This window comes from Epinephelus moara, chromosome 9 (genome assembly GCF_006386435.1).
Source record: "Epinephelus moara isolate mb chromosome 9, YSFRI_EMoa_1.0, whole genome shotgun sequence".
NCBI lineage: Eukaryota > Metazoa > Chordata > Actinopteri > Perciformes > Serranidae > Epinephelus > Epinephelus moara.
Genome location: NC_065514.1, coordinates 21,923,122 through 21,935,499, shown reverse-complemented (window position 1 = coordinate 21,935,499; position 12,378 = coordinate 21,923,122). Strand labels below are relative to the sequence as shown.

Sequence of the window (12,378 nt, the reverse complement as noted above, 5' to 3'; positions counted from 1 at the left end):
GTGGACAATATGGGACCTTTTTATGTCACATCTTTTTGGGCAGGGAGGGGGACTGAACATTTCAACCCCGTTACTTTATTATTATTTTCTTTCCTGATCCTGAATGAATGAGTGAGTCCTCCTCGGTGTTGCCCTTCCAGATTTTCCATGAAAACACTGCACACCATCATTGTCACTAAAAAAAAAAATCTTCCACGTGAGAGACGTCTTGGAGTGTAAAACTTGAATTCCCCCCCTTTACACACCCTTTTGGCAAATTTTGTTCTGGAGAGTGGTTTTATGAACTGAACCATTTCCTGGCTTTGTTTTCTGAGACACGGCAGTCCAAGTGCTCTGTGTCACCTTTATCCTCAATCGCCTGCCTTCCTTGTATTACCTACAATGCACACCTGCTTAATATGTCCTCTTGTGTCTTAGGTGAGGAGTCCAGACACTTGGTAAAGCATGTCACTTACAGATGTACATGCGACTCGTTGATTGTTCATTTTGTATGTGTGTGTGCGAACAGGTTTTCAACACTGCACTAAAAAAATTTGGCTCCCATGTTAGCGTATTTGTCATAGATGGGTTAAAGGGAGGGGTGTGATTTGGATTTGGAGTGTACAGATTGTGTCTGAAATCTTTTTTGTTTTGTAAGAATATAAACATTAATCACCTAGGAATAAAGAGCTACAATATGTGAATGGAAGTACAGTCGGGGGGGGGGGGGTAACTGACCGTTGCTTTTCCAATGTAAAATGATAATAAATAAAATGANAAAAAAAAAATGAAAAAAGAGAAGAAGAGAGGAGGTGGGTGAGGGGGGGGGGGGGGGGGGGGGGGGGGGGGGGGTAACTGACCGTTGCTTTTCCAATGTAAAATGATAATAAATAAAATGAACCTCATTTGTTGGAGTTGGCTTGTGGAGTCGTTTCGTTTCATATTCATTTAGGTTTAATTGGCTTAACGATTCGGTAACAGAAGAACCTGGATAAATAAAAGTTGATTGGATGAAATGAAAATCAATTATTTCAGGCTGAAGAGTCTAAAATATAAAAAGAAATTCTTATAGTTGCAGTATTTATTTATTTGGTAACACTTTATCACCCCATGTAGTGTTTATAATAACTAAAATATTTAATGAATGGTCTGTAATGTAGTTGTAAGTGGCTATAAGGATATTTTAAGTGTCTGTTATTGTGCACTCTCTCTATGTAGATTTATGTTATTATCAGTGGTGACCCCAAGGGGGGGCCAGTGGGGACCATGGTCACCCTGATACAATAGCTGGCATCCCTGAGTGAAAATAATTGGAGGCTGACATAACTGACTTTAATAGGCTGTAGCTGTGAGTTTTAAACTAGCACTAAGGTATATTGTGAAACCAGACAACCTAAGGCGGGCCTATTAAACTGGCAGCCCGTGGGTCACGTGCGGCCCAGAAGCAACATCCAAGTGGACCAGCCAGGGATTGGTACCGAGACCCGGTATCAAACAGCCTGGGGGTAAATTAATGAAGACTGTACTATATATAAGCTCAGCCGTTGTCGGCTTTTTCATTGTTACTTTTTAAAGTTTTGGTTTCATGTATCATCGTGCTGCAGCCTCGCTCCTGCTCTCTGCATGCTGACCTCCACACACACGCAGACACACACAAACACGACAGAGTGAGTCAGACAACAGCAGAGAGCCCGCAGTGCAGATGAGGGGAGTATAACTTCAATATTACTCTAGTTGAGGACGACTATGCTTGTTACTATAAGGAAGTGCATTAAAACCCTCACCAGTAAAAAGCCAGTGCTTTATTAACATGTGTTCAGCATGTAGAAAGCAATGTTTTAATCGGTTCTGTCCGCAGTCTCTCATTCACCGCTGTTATGGTTTACAATCGTGGTTTACACAAGCACATCGAGCTCGCTGGGCTAACAGCAAACTGTAAAAAACAGACTAAGATGAAAGCTGTATGAACGTAGTCTAACACTTTATTTTAAAATGTACCCGAGGCAGCCGACCTGTGGACAGTGAGTGTCCTTTACTGATGTCTGTTCTTTATGCTTACATAATTATTACACAAGTATTGTGATGTCAGGAGTAATATTTATTTTATTGACATGTTAAATTTGTTTCCAGTGAGATATTAAGTTTATATAGTGACTTTGTTGTTGTAAACATGACTGTTGCTGACATGGACTGTATAAAACTACATCCTGTGTATCTGACCAATAAGGAAAGCATCAGGAGGTGAGTTGTGTGCATGTGTGTGTGTGCGTGTGTGTGTGTGTGTGTGTGTGTGTGTGTGTGTACTGTAGGAGAGAGAAGGGAGAGGAAGATGTTGGTAGAGAGGTATAGTTAACATATCTACCTACAGCTGCAAATGTATACATAACACCTATAAATGCTAAATAGGAGAGGTTAAAGTGAGGGGGTACCAGTTACTGTATATCTGTTCTTTTTCAGATACAGTAAAATTTATCCTAGCAGTCAGAAAAATAAAAGTCTATTGTTGATCAATAGAGAATCAATCAACAACCATTTTCATTAGATTAATCGTTTAAGTACAAACTTGCTGATTCAAGCTTCTCAAATGTAAAGATTCTCTGCATTATGTTATGTTACATTGAATACCTTGATCTTAATGGCGTATTTCTCACAATACTATGGCACTGTTTCCCAGAGCTGCTCAAAGTGCAGCCCACAGGCCTGTGATAGGCCAGAAGCATTTTGTGTGGCCCCTGAACGTGACATGACATACATACGCTACTCAGCCACTGCTTCAACCTGTACCCCCCCTAACAAGCATCTGTCAGGTTAGGAGTGACATCTTATAGAAAGCCAGTGGTTGTATGGCAAAACTTTGAGAACCCCTTAAGTAAACAATCAATTATTCAGAAAAAAAAAATCAAAAGATAAATATGTATTGAAAATAATCATTAGTTGTGGACCCATTGATGTCCCTCTATGTCTGTGTGAAGGGGTCTTACATTCCCTAAGAGTTGTTTCTCTGAATAGATGAGGTGTGGACTGAAAGATGCAGCCAAAGAAGCCATCTATATGTCTGCTGCAGGAACTTTGATATTTGATCTTCCACTTATGCTATGTTCAACAGACTGCTCGGTCAGATCAATTTCCTCCATCACTGCCCCCCCTCTGATTCCATGGTGAGTTGCATGTTGTCCCCAAAGATGTGAAGGCTGATACCACTGCTGTTAAAGCTCATTTACCACTCAGTTTGTGGACTGGTGGCTTCACTGCTCTCAAAGCTGGACTTTTTTGTTTGCCACCATTAAAACTTTTGGTTAATTTGTTTTTCTTGTTAATTAGTTGTTTTTTTTAAACCCTGATAATGTACTTATGTAGCTAGCATGATAGAAAAACATGTATATGTGTCAACAGGGTCATCATTTTAAAACACACTATGCCTTTTTTAAAACTGTGTGCACTTGCATCTCTGGAGTCGTCTGTTCATCAGTAAACATCATCTTCAAAGGTCCAGTGTGTGGGATTCAGGAGGATATATTGGCATAATATATTGGCATATAATATAATAAGTATGTTTATTTTAGTGTATAATCAGCTAAAAATAAGAATCATGTCTTTGTTACTTTAGAAAGAGGTGTTTATATCTACATAGGGAGCAGGTCCTAGTCTACGGAGTCCGCCATGTTGAACTGCCATGTTTCCACAGTAGCCCAGAATGGACAAAATACACACTTCCATAACAAGCAGTGTCGGAAAAACTGTGTTTTTACTGGTTTAAATCAGTAGGTCTGTTGGTACCTCAGAGGATAATTTGGCACCTGGTAAAAAAAACCTTGTGAACAATAAAGACTGAAGGAATTCTAACTTGGAGAAGTTTGAGTTGGTTGCAATCTGTCACCTCACACCAGGTGAGAGAGACACACACGAACAGGCAGATATAAGATAGAGGAAATGGACATGTCCAAATATGAATGTAGGGCGCTGCTGCCAACTGTACAAAGCACTTTTTATCCAATGATCAGATAACTGTTTATTGCAATTACTGCAGAACAGCAGCTGACTATTCGATCTGTGTTATTTGGTAATCCTGTCAGATACAATTTAATGTTACTTTGATTCTACTTGTTTATTTGACTACTGAATTATTTCTGGATATTAATATTTTGTGATTAAATTAAATGGTTTGAACATTTTCTCTGTTTTTGGAAATACAGACAATAATTTGCACATGCTGAGTACAACTTCTTGCCTTAAAGATGTTGTGAATTGCAGCACCCTGGCTGTGCATGCTCATCATTATATAGCAAGACACATCAGGTGCTGCAGGAGTTTCTGATGAGGCGACAGAAGATGATTCACATCACTAATCTGTGCACACATAAATCCAACAATCCATTTACTGTATAATCTCGTTCGCATGCACGTGCGCCAGTAAAAGTCATAGAAACAGAACGTTTGACCCAGGTGTCGTTCGAGTTGCATGCCCTTTAAACTCCTCATTTGCACATTTGAAGTTGACTTTCTAAACCTGTGTGCTGGAAAGTTAAAATCTTGAATACCTGACTGCTTGGAAAAAAATTCTAGAAGACAAACTGAGAACTGAGCTGAAGAAAAACCTGAAGAGGAAAACTACAGCCAAACATACCTGCTGAAAATGGCTTCTAATGGACCCCCTGTGTTGGAGCACCTCCTGACCAGAGTCAGGCGATGGATCATTTACTTTGTAGGTAAGACATCTTTTAATGTCATGCCAAATGTTTTTAGTTTAGTTTAGTTTAGTTATTCAAAAGATTACTATTAGAGCACTATTTAAAGGGGAAAACCACCTTCTTTAAGAATTCCAATATGTTATTTCCATGGTCTAGGAAAGTTCAATCAATATTTATGAACTTGAGCAACTGTCTCTCAAAGCCAGAAACCAGAGAAGTAGCCTTAAGCCTGATTTATGGTCCTGCGTTAAATCAACGACGTCGCTACGTCGTAGGGTACGTGGCTACGCAGAAGGCTCGCCGTAGCCCCCGGCGTAGCCTGACATGCACCTCCCCAAAAATGTAACTACACGTCGAGACGATGCAGACCCAGCGCAGACCGAGAGGGCTGTGATTGGTTTGCTTGGTAGCAACGCATTTCCGGTTCCGTATTTCCAGATTGCGCCATCCCCGCCATCTTTAAACATCTTCTGTTGCGATGTAGATGTTGCAGTATTAAGGCCTATTTATGCTCAACGTTCAATACGGATATGGATACGGACCGATACAGATGGAGCCGTCTGTCCGTGCTCCGCGTTCATTTCTCTGTGACCGGAAAAGCCGGAAGCTAAACAAAGAATCAACTAGAGACGACGATAACCATTCAGGAAAGGAATGCAGCCTCCTACCGCTCTGGCAGTGAATTGCACCGCGACGAAATGGAGTGATGGAGAAGTTTGAAGGGTTCACGACGGCGTCACGGCAACGACGTAGGTACGTCGTAGGTACACCGCAGGACCATAAATCAGGCTTTAGTCTCAAACTTTTGTGATGTCATCAAGAATAAAGTCTGGAGCTGCTCTGCAGACAGTGACTCAGAGCCTGATATTGTTGACCCAAAGAATGTTCCTTTCCTTATTTTTACATAAAGTTCAAAGTTCAAGATGTAATGAGTAACCTTTTTATCTGTGTCCTAAAAACAGGCAAAGAATAAGAATAAGATTTAGTGTCATGTTCAATGCATTTCCTCATTTACACACTGTTGGTATTTTAAAGTCTTTTTTCATTCTGAAGATGTGAATCATCATGTGAATGAATTAAGGAGAAGATTTTTGTATGTCAATCGCCGAGTCATTAATGTAAATTAAAAAAGACAAAGGACCTGAGGAGAGAACCCTGGGGTACTCCAAAAGTATTTCTAACCTCTTCAATAGTCCTTGTGAAATCCCTAGCTACAAAACAGGAAAAGTTTTTACTCATTTGCTCAGATGAGTGTCTTTCATCAGATCAGCCTCAATCAGTCTGGTATAGGCTGCTACATTGTCAGGATCTGTGGCAACACCTTCAGCATTGACTGTCAAGGAAGTGATGCTTGGAGGCCGACAGCTTCAGGTTATGTGCAGGCAATCTTGGAAAACAATATTTCAAGATGTTGAAAGGCTTACTCTTCAGAGAGAGCAAACACCAAGACATCATTAAGGTAGCAACGTAGACCAAAAAACTTTTGATTTCCAAAGATGCTCCTTATCATCCTCATGAAGGTACCAATGCACTCGTTAAATAATACAACACGCATGGGACGTCACCCATTGGTTAGTGGACTCATGCTTTGAAGCCTTGGGTTCAGCAATTTGGCCATTGCCATCTTGTTTTTTGGAGCCAGAAATGACCATATTTGGACAAGAGGTTGGAGCTGTAGAGGAGCAAGGAGTTGGTCTGGCTCAAGGACTGCAGCTATGCCTTGCAGACAGAGCTGTCACTTAAACATGCGTAACTGTAAGCCTTTGTAAAATGTAAATGGGTGAATTATAAAAAGATTCACCTTCGTTTAATTGTCATGAAGGAGGCTGGCTGTAAACATGTTTATTTCTGCTGTTAAACTGGACATTGTAACATGGGAGTCTTTGGGAATTTACTTTGTTTTGGAGCAGGCCTCAAGTGGCCATTTGCTGAACTGCAGTTTCTGGGACTTCTGCATTGACTTCATTTTTCAGCCTCGGAGACTGACACTTGTTTTACACCAATGTAGAGACAAAGATATATAGGCCAGAATACACCATGTAATGTATACCGCTGTATAACTGGCCTACTTGTTCATATAATATCACTTATTAATGATTCAAAGATCATTTGTCCGTCTCGCCAAAAAATATTTATTGTTCTAGTGCTTACTCACCCACCTGAGCTGCTGCTGTTCACTGTGGACTAAAAAAAGGTGAGTATGAGCTTCTGACTTAAAAAGAAAATCACTTAGAAAAAACAAAATTGCAAAGACTGACAAAATAATATATGTTATTTTGAAAATTTGTTTCTCCATCTCATATCATTGATTCAATAAATAATATATTATCTGTCCTTATTATGAAAACAAGAGTAGGATATAAGTACAGCTACATACCTACACCCATTCATACATATTATATTAGTTGTTCAAATACTATAGTTTAACTTACTAACCAGTATTTCTCTTTGTCTACCACCTGAGCCATTCACTGTGTACTAAAGGGTGAGTATGAGGTTCTGACTTGAATAAAGATAAAGAATGTTATTGTGTTAACTAGCTACATATGTACCTGTTTATCCTTATTTATCACTTATGTAATAAATCAAAGATTATCTGGTTTTCTCTCAGTCTGCAGGATTATGTGCACCACTCCAGCGTCCACACAGGAAGCCACGTAGGAGGAAGATTCAGTGTTCCTGCAGTTCATCGACACTAACCTTGACAACAAAGAAGCTTACATCAGACCCATTCAGAAACATACCTTTCTTAAGTCATCTCTGGCTTTTGCCCTCTGTCCATAATTTCCAAACTTGCTTTGGTTAATTAGCATAGCTGCCATAACTTTTTCCACTTAAAGGAATAGTTCTTACATTCTGAAAAATACGCATATTTGCTTTCAAGTGGGATAAAGATCTGAGAAAATCGATACCTACTACTTTTACTACTAGTGCTTCAATTTGAAAGCGAAGAAGCATATTTCCCAAAATGTCACACAGTTGCTGTTAACAAAAAAGTTTGAGGCTGAGGAAACACATGCTACACCTCTCCTCTCCCATTTCCCCCATGTATATGATTTTCCTTTCCATTTTCCAGTCTCATTAAATAGCCACATGCAGAGTGCATTCTTTCAGCATCTGAGAAGCTGTGATTAATGCCAAGTCTCCTCTGTGTATAAAAATACGAGCCTACATAGTTTCTCTGGTTGTCTCTTTTCTCGTGTCCCCTCCCTCTGTAGAGGTCAGCTGCAGTTGAGTCTATGCTTGTGTTTCTCATATGATAGTCAGATTCACAGTGTTTGGAAACGTCTTCAGGAGGAACACTGCATTCCCATGATCATTAATCACAAACAGGGGAGTGTCTAAGATTTGAGGACATTGGGGACTTTGTCCAGACCTCTGTGGGGGGATTTTTAAAAGAACAAGCTCTATTTTGATGCCTTTTATGCATTTTGGCAACTTACTTACCAGATTAATTATGAATTGTGTTGATGATTGTGATGTTAAAAATATTAGTAGTTGTCTAAACTAATCACAAAAACTGTGTGATATTTTGTACTGACAGTAGAATACTTTGATAATTTCATCACCAGATGCAAGGATCCCAAATACACCCTGAATTCATATGTTATGAAAAAAAGTTAATCATGCACATTAAGATGCAATTTTCCAATATTAGTCTTAAAAAGTCACAGTTATTTATGGTATTAATATACCCTTAAAATAGCCTAATAGTTCAATCTTTTGGCAAGAAAGTGAATAAGCATGTTTTTTACGTGATAAGACTTTCATAGCCTACCTGTACATGAAGCTACAGACACAAAAGCTGGAAAAAGAAGGAAACAGATAGCCTGGCTCTGTCCAAAGCTAACAAAATCCACCTTCAAGCAACTCTTAAAATAACTTATTGTTTTTGTTTCCCCCCTGCTTCCAGTCTATATGTCAGGCTAAGCTAAGCAGTTCCTGGCTGTCCTGGACAAATATCTATTCTTTCTGCTGTGTAACAAGTAACAGATGTCTGGTAACTTAAGCCTCTGTGTTATAACTTGTGTCTCAGCAACAGTTGGATTTTCTCCATCTGCCTCTTCTTCTTCTTCCCGCTCATCTCCAGCCTCCAGCAATCTCATCCCCTCACTGAGGTCACCGTGGTGTCAAAGGTCAACAGAGGGGTCGCTGGGTTTAGCAGGCTGTGCTGTTGTGGCAGGCCTGAGGTCACACTTGGCATGTAACAGACACAAAGACAGGCTACTATGATGACTTGATGTGTTAATCTGTTTACGGGGTCCTAAAATTAATGCTGTGGTAGGTAACAGTTTACATTTTTTTGCTGGTATAGCAACCAAAAAATAAGTATCCTTGTTTAATGGCCAAGGATGAGCGAGATAGGCTTATTGCAATTTCAAAATCATTCGATTCTCTCCTTGGGGTTTTCCTTGGTTAACAACTTAATTTTAGCGTTAGCCATTGGATCCCTACAAGTTTCATGAGTATACCTTTATTTTGTTGGCTTTAAGACAAAATTTAATACAAAATGTGAAATTTAAAAAAAATAAAAATCACTTTGAGAGGTAGTGCACTGAATTTTCATGAACTTAAGCTTTATTCAAGGAGCCAAACTAATTAAATGTATATATTATAACCCTCTCTCTGTGTGTGTCTTTTGTAGCATTTGTTTGACTGTTACCAGCAGTCGATACAGACTATTAAAATAATTTTATAATATCGTCTTGTCTATTTTATACTGATGTGTTTCATAATTAATTCCTTGCGCTTTTAGCCTCGTTGATCTTTTTGATTTCAATTGTTATTATCTTATTTCTTTTATGTGAGATTTCTCTGAAAATCTAAGCAGAACAATCTCTCTTTTTGTTCAGTAACGTGTAATATTTTTGTGTTTTGTTGCCTGTCCAAATAAACTTTTCATTGGCGTACACCTGCAGTACCACCTCCTCTCCATTAGGTGTCGCTACTGTTCTATACAAACGGCTGTGTCTTCTTCTCTCTGCCTCTTTTGGCTCACAGCACGGAAGTTTTATAACAGCTGAGTTATGTACACAGCAGTCTCACATGAGCTAATGTTATTTTCCATCTAAAACTTAAAGTTTAAGCTTCACAACAGCCAACAAAATGGTAAACCTCGGTCTCACCAAAGTGGACGACGCCCTGGCAGCAAAACACCCGGTGGGTTCTTTGTTTTTAACTTTTGTTCCTCATCTCTGCATCCTGCTGATCTCTGGAGGACACTGACATTCAAATGAATGAGCTGCTGCACACATTGTAACCTTTGCAATGTGATGGAAATTGGATAGACATATTTAATTGTTTATACAGGGTAAATCATGTAGGTAAAGCTGTTGTGGTTTGTTTTCTCATTTTGTCTTTCAGGGTTTACAGAGTTATGCTGCCTGTCAGTCTCATGCCTTCATGAAGGGGACTGGGACCTTTATACTTGGTGAGTGATGATATGTAATATTTCCACTCAGCAAAATACACTTTCTTGTCTTTTTATTTATTCTATCAACATCAATGAATTGTTATACATTATAAAATAACAAAGATATTGGACTATATCTATTTTTATACTCTCTCTTTCAGTGCTTTTAAGTCAGTAATTGAACTAATGAATCTATGAGGTAGTTTTACAGAGCTAAATTCCTTCGCGTCTGTAGACAAATACTAAGTAATAAGAAGTGAAGAAGACCAATAAAATTGCAGACACAATATTATTTTGACCAGTGTTAACCACAGGAGGGAGCTGTATTTTGCAAATGTTTCTGGTACCAATAAAGCAGTGTGTTTGGTGCACACTGAACTCAACACAGAGTGATGACAGTTTTATAGTACATACATTATTTGTAAACGATCTATGAAAATACACAAGACAGCCAGCTGAAAATGTGAGTTTGGCTTATTACAGTGAAGTCTAACATGATGAACTTCAGACATCTGTGATTTCACATATCGTACCCTTAGCAGGTATTATACTGTTTAAAGTTTATTGACATTGGAAGAAGGACATTAGGACATGGAAATGTTTGTGTTTTTGTCCATATTGCTGTTAACTGCAATATCCCGACACTGATTATTGTTGGCGGATACTGTCATTGCTGCTATAATCCTATTTTCCACTGCAGGATCTTTAGCTGCAATCTGGAAATTTTTGACATGTACACCAATTTCACCCTGAAAAACTTCTAGGACTGTACACACATCACATGCAGGTGCATGGGTATTGGAAATTTGTATAGATGAAAAGAGTAAAGCCTGCAGCTTAAATCCAAACCATAATAGACAAAGTTTTGATCCTAGTTGGACCCGGAGATGGAAAAGCAAAACAAAAAGTGTAGGTGCAAGAGGACGATAATGTTACAAAACCTGTGAAAAAAATAAAAATGAGTGTTATTGATATGGAATGAGTCACAGAAATGTTTATGTTTATCATCGTTGCTCCTTAGATGTGCCCATGACATGTGTCCTGTGTTGCTTTTACAGGTGCTGGTGGTTTATTTGGCATTCAGAAACTTCTTCAGAAGAGGCTGCCTTATCCTCTTCAATGGAACCTGCTCATTTCAATAGGTGAGAAATAAAACATGAACTTAACATAAACTGTTAAGTCACCCATACTTCCCCCCACCTTACCTCTCTACTCTCTTTAACCTTGCCTCCTTATTGTCTCTCAGTGGCATCCTCAGTGGGAAGCTATGCAGTGACTCGCTGGGAAACGCAGAAATGCTCAGATCTCTGGTTGCTGCTGGAAACAGGCAAAGTTCCAGACAGATCGCCACCGCAGGGTGAGTCCAGTGTGCGGCTGCAGACCTGCTCGCCACCCCTCATGGCTCAAAATTATGTAATGTGGATGTGTATGTGGCAGCAACTGTCTTCTATCATCTTTAAATAGAAAGCAAAAGTTTTATGGAGCAGATTTATCAATGTCAGCTCTGTTCCTCAGTCATGATGAACCGAATGAAGACAGATTTTAATGCTGTCCATCTGTCTGTTTGTCTTTCAGTGTCTCAACCAGAGGTACCAAAGGGACCTGAGAAGACAAAATATGGCGATGTGATGGAGTGAAGTTTTAAATGAATTGTCTATCTACTGTATATAACTACACATTTTCAGAAAATGTACCCTGGTGGAGATATTCAGACAAGCTGGGGTGGTGCTGGTCGTGAGATAGTTCATACTCTATTTAATTGCATCCCAGTGTTTTTTTTCCACCTCCATTTTTGCACCACATAAATGAAGTGCCATTTTTTTCCAGTTTCAGAGTTTGTGGAGCTTTTGAATTTCATAACAGCATTACTGTGTGGATAAACAGATGAGTTTCCCAAATCAGAGGTCAGGAATTAGTCGGGGTTTTTAGGAGGAATCCCATGTTAAGCTTGTGATCCGGTATTATTTTTTGGATGTGTTTGTTTGACATGCAACAGAATTAATGCGGCACTACCAAAACCAGCCACTAGTTGTCACTGTATACCTCATGGGATCAGCAAAGCTGTATGTTGTACTCACTGGTGAGTGAACCAAAGTGGTTCATGACCAGTCTCTGTTTTCAAGCTATCTAACTAGCTATGACAGTTTTAATCATATGCTTTGGACAACAGTAACTGATATGATTTATTTATCTTTTTAAAGAGATCAACATTCGTAGCTATTTAATAAAATGCTCTGGGCAGCAGTGTAATCCACATGAAATCATTTACTGTTGTTGCTTTAATCACTGCATGTTCAT

At 39.1% G+C, this 12,378-nt stretch overlaps 1 protein-coding gene across 1 annotated transcript; it reads left to right on the top strand.

The window, feature by feature from the left end:
* The first annotated feature begins 9,656 nt into the window (after positions 1–9,656).
* tmem141 (transmembrane protein 141) lies at positions 9,657–12,348 on the top strand. Its single transcript, XM_050053077.1, has 5 exons — positions 9,657–9,827; positions 10,032–10,098; positions 11,139–11,222; positions 11,327–11,437; positions 11,656–12,348. The coding sequence occupies exons 1-5, from the start codon at positions 9,774–9,776 to the stop codon at positions 11,715–11,717; spliced, it is 378 nt and encodes a 125-aa protein (XP_049909034.1). The 5' UTR covers positions 9,657–9,773; the 3' UTR covers positions 11,718–12,348.
* Positions 12,349–12,378: the final 30 nt, after the last annotated feature.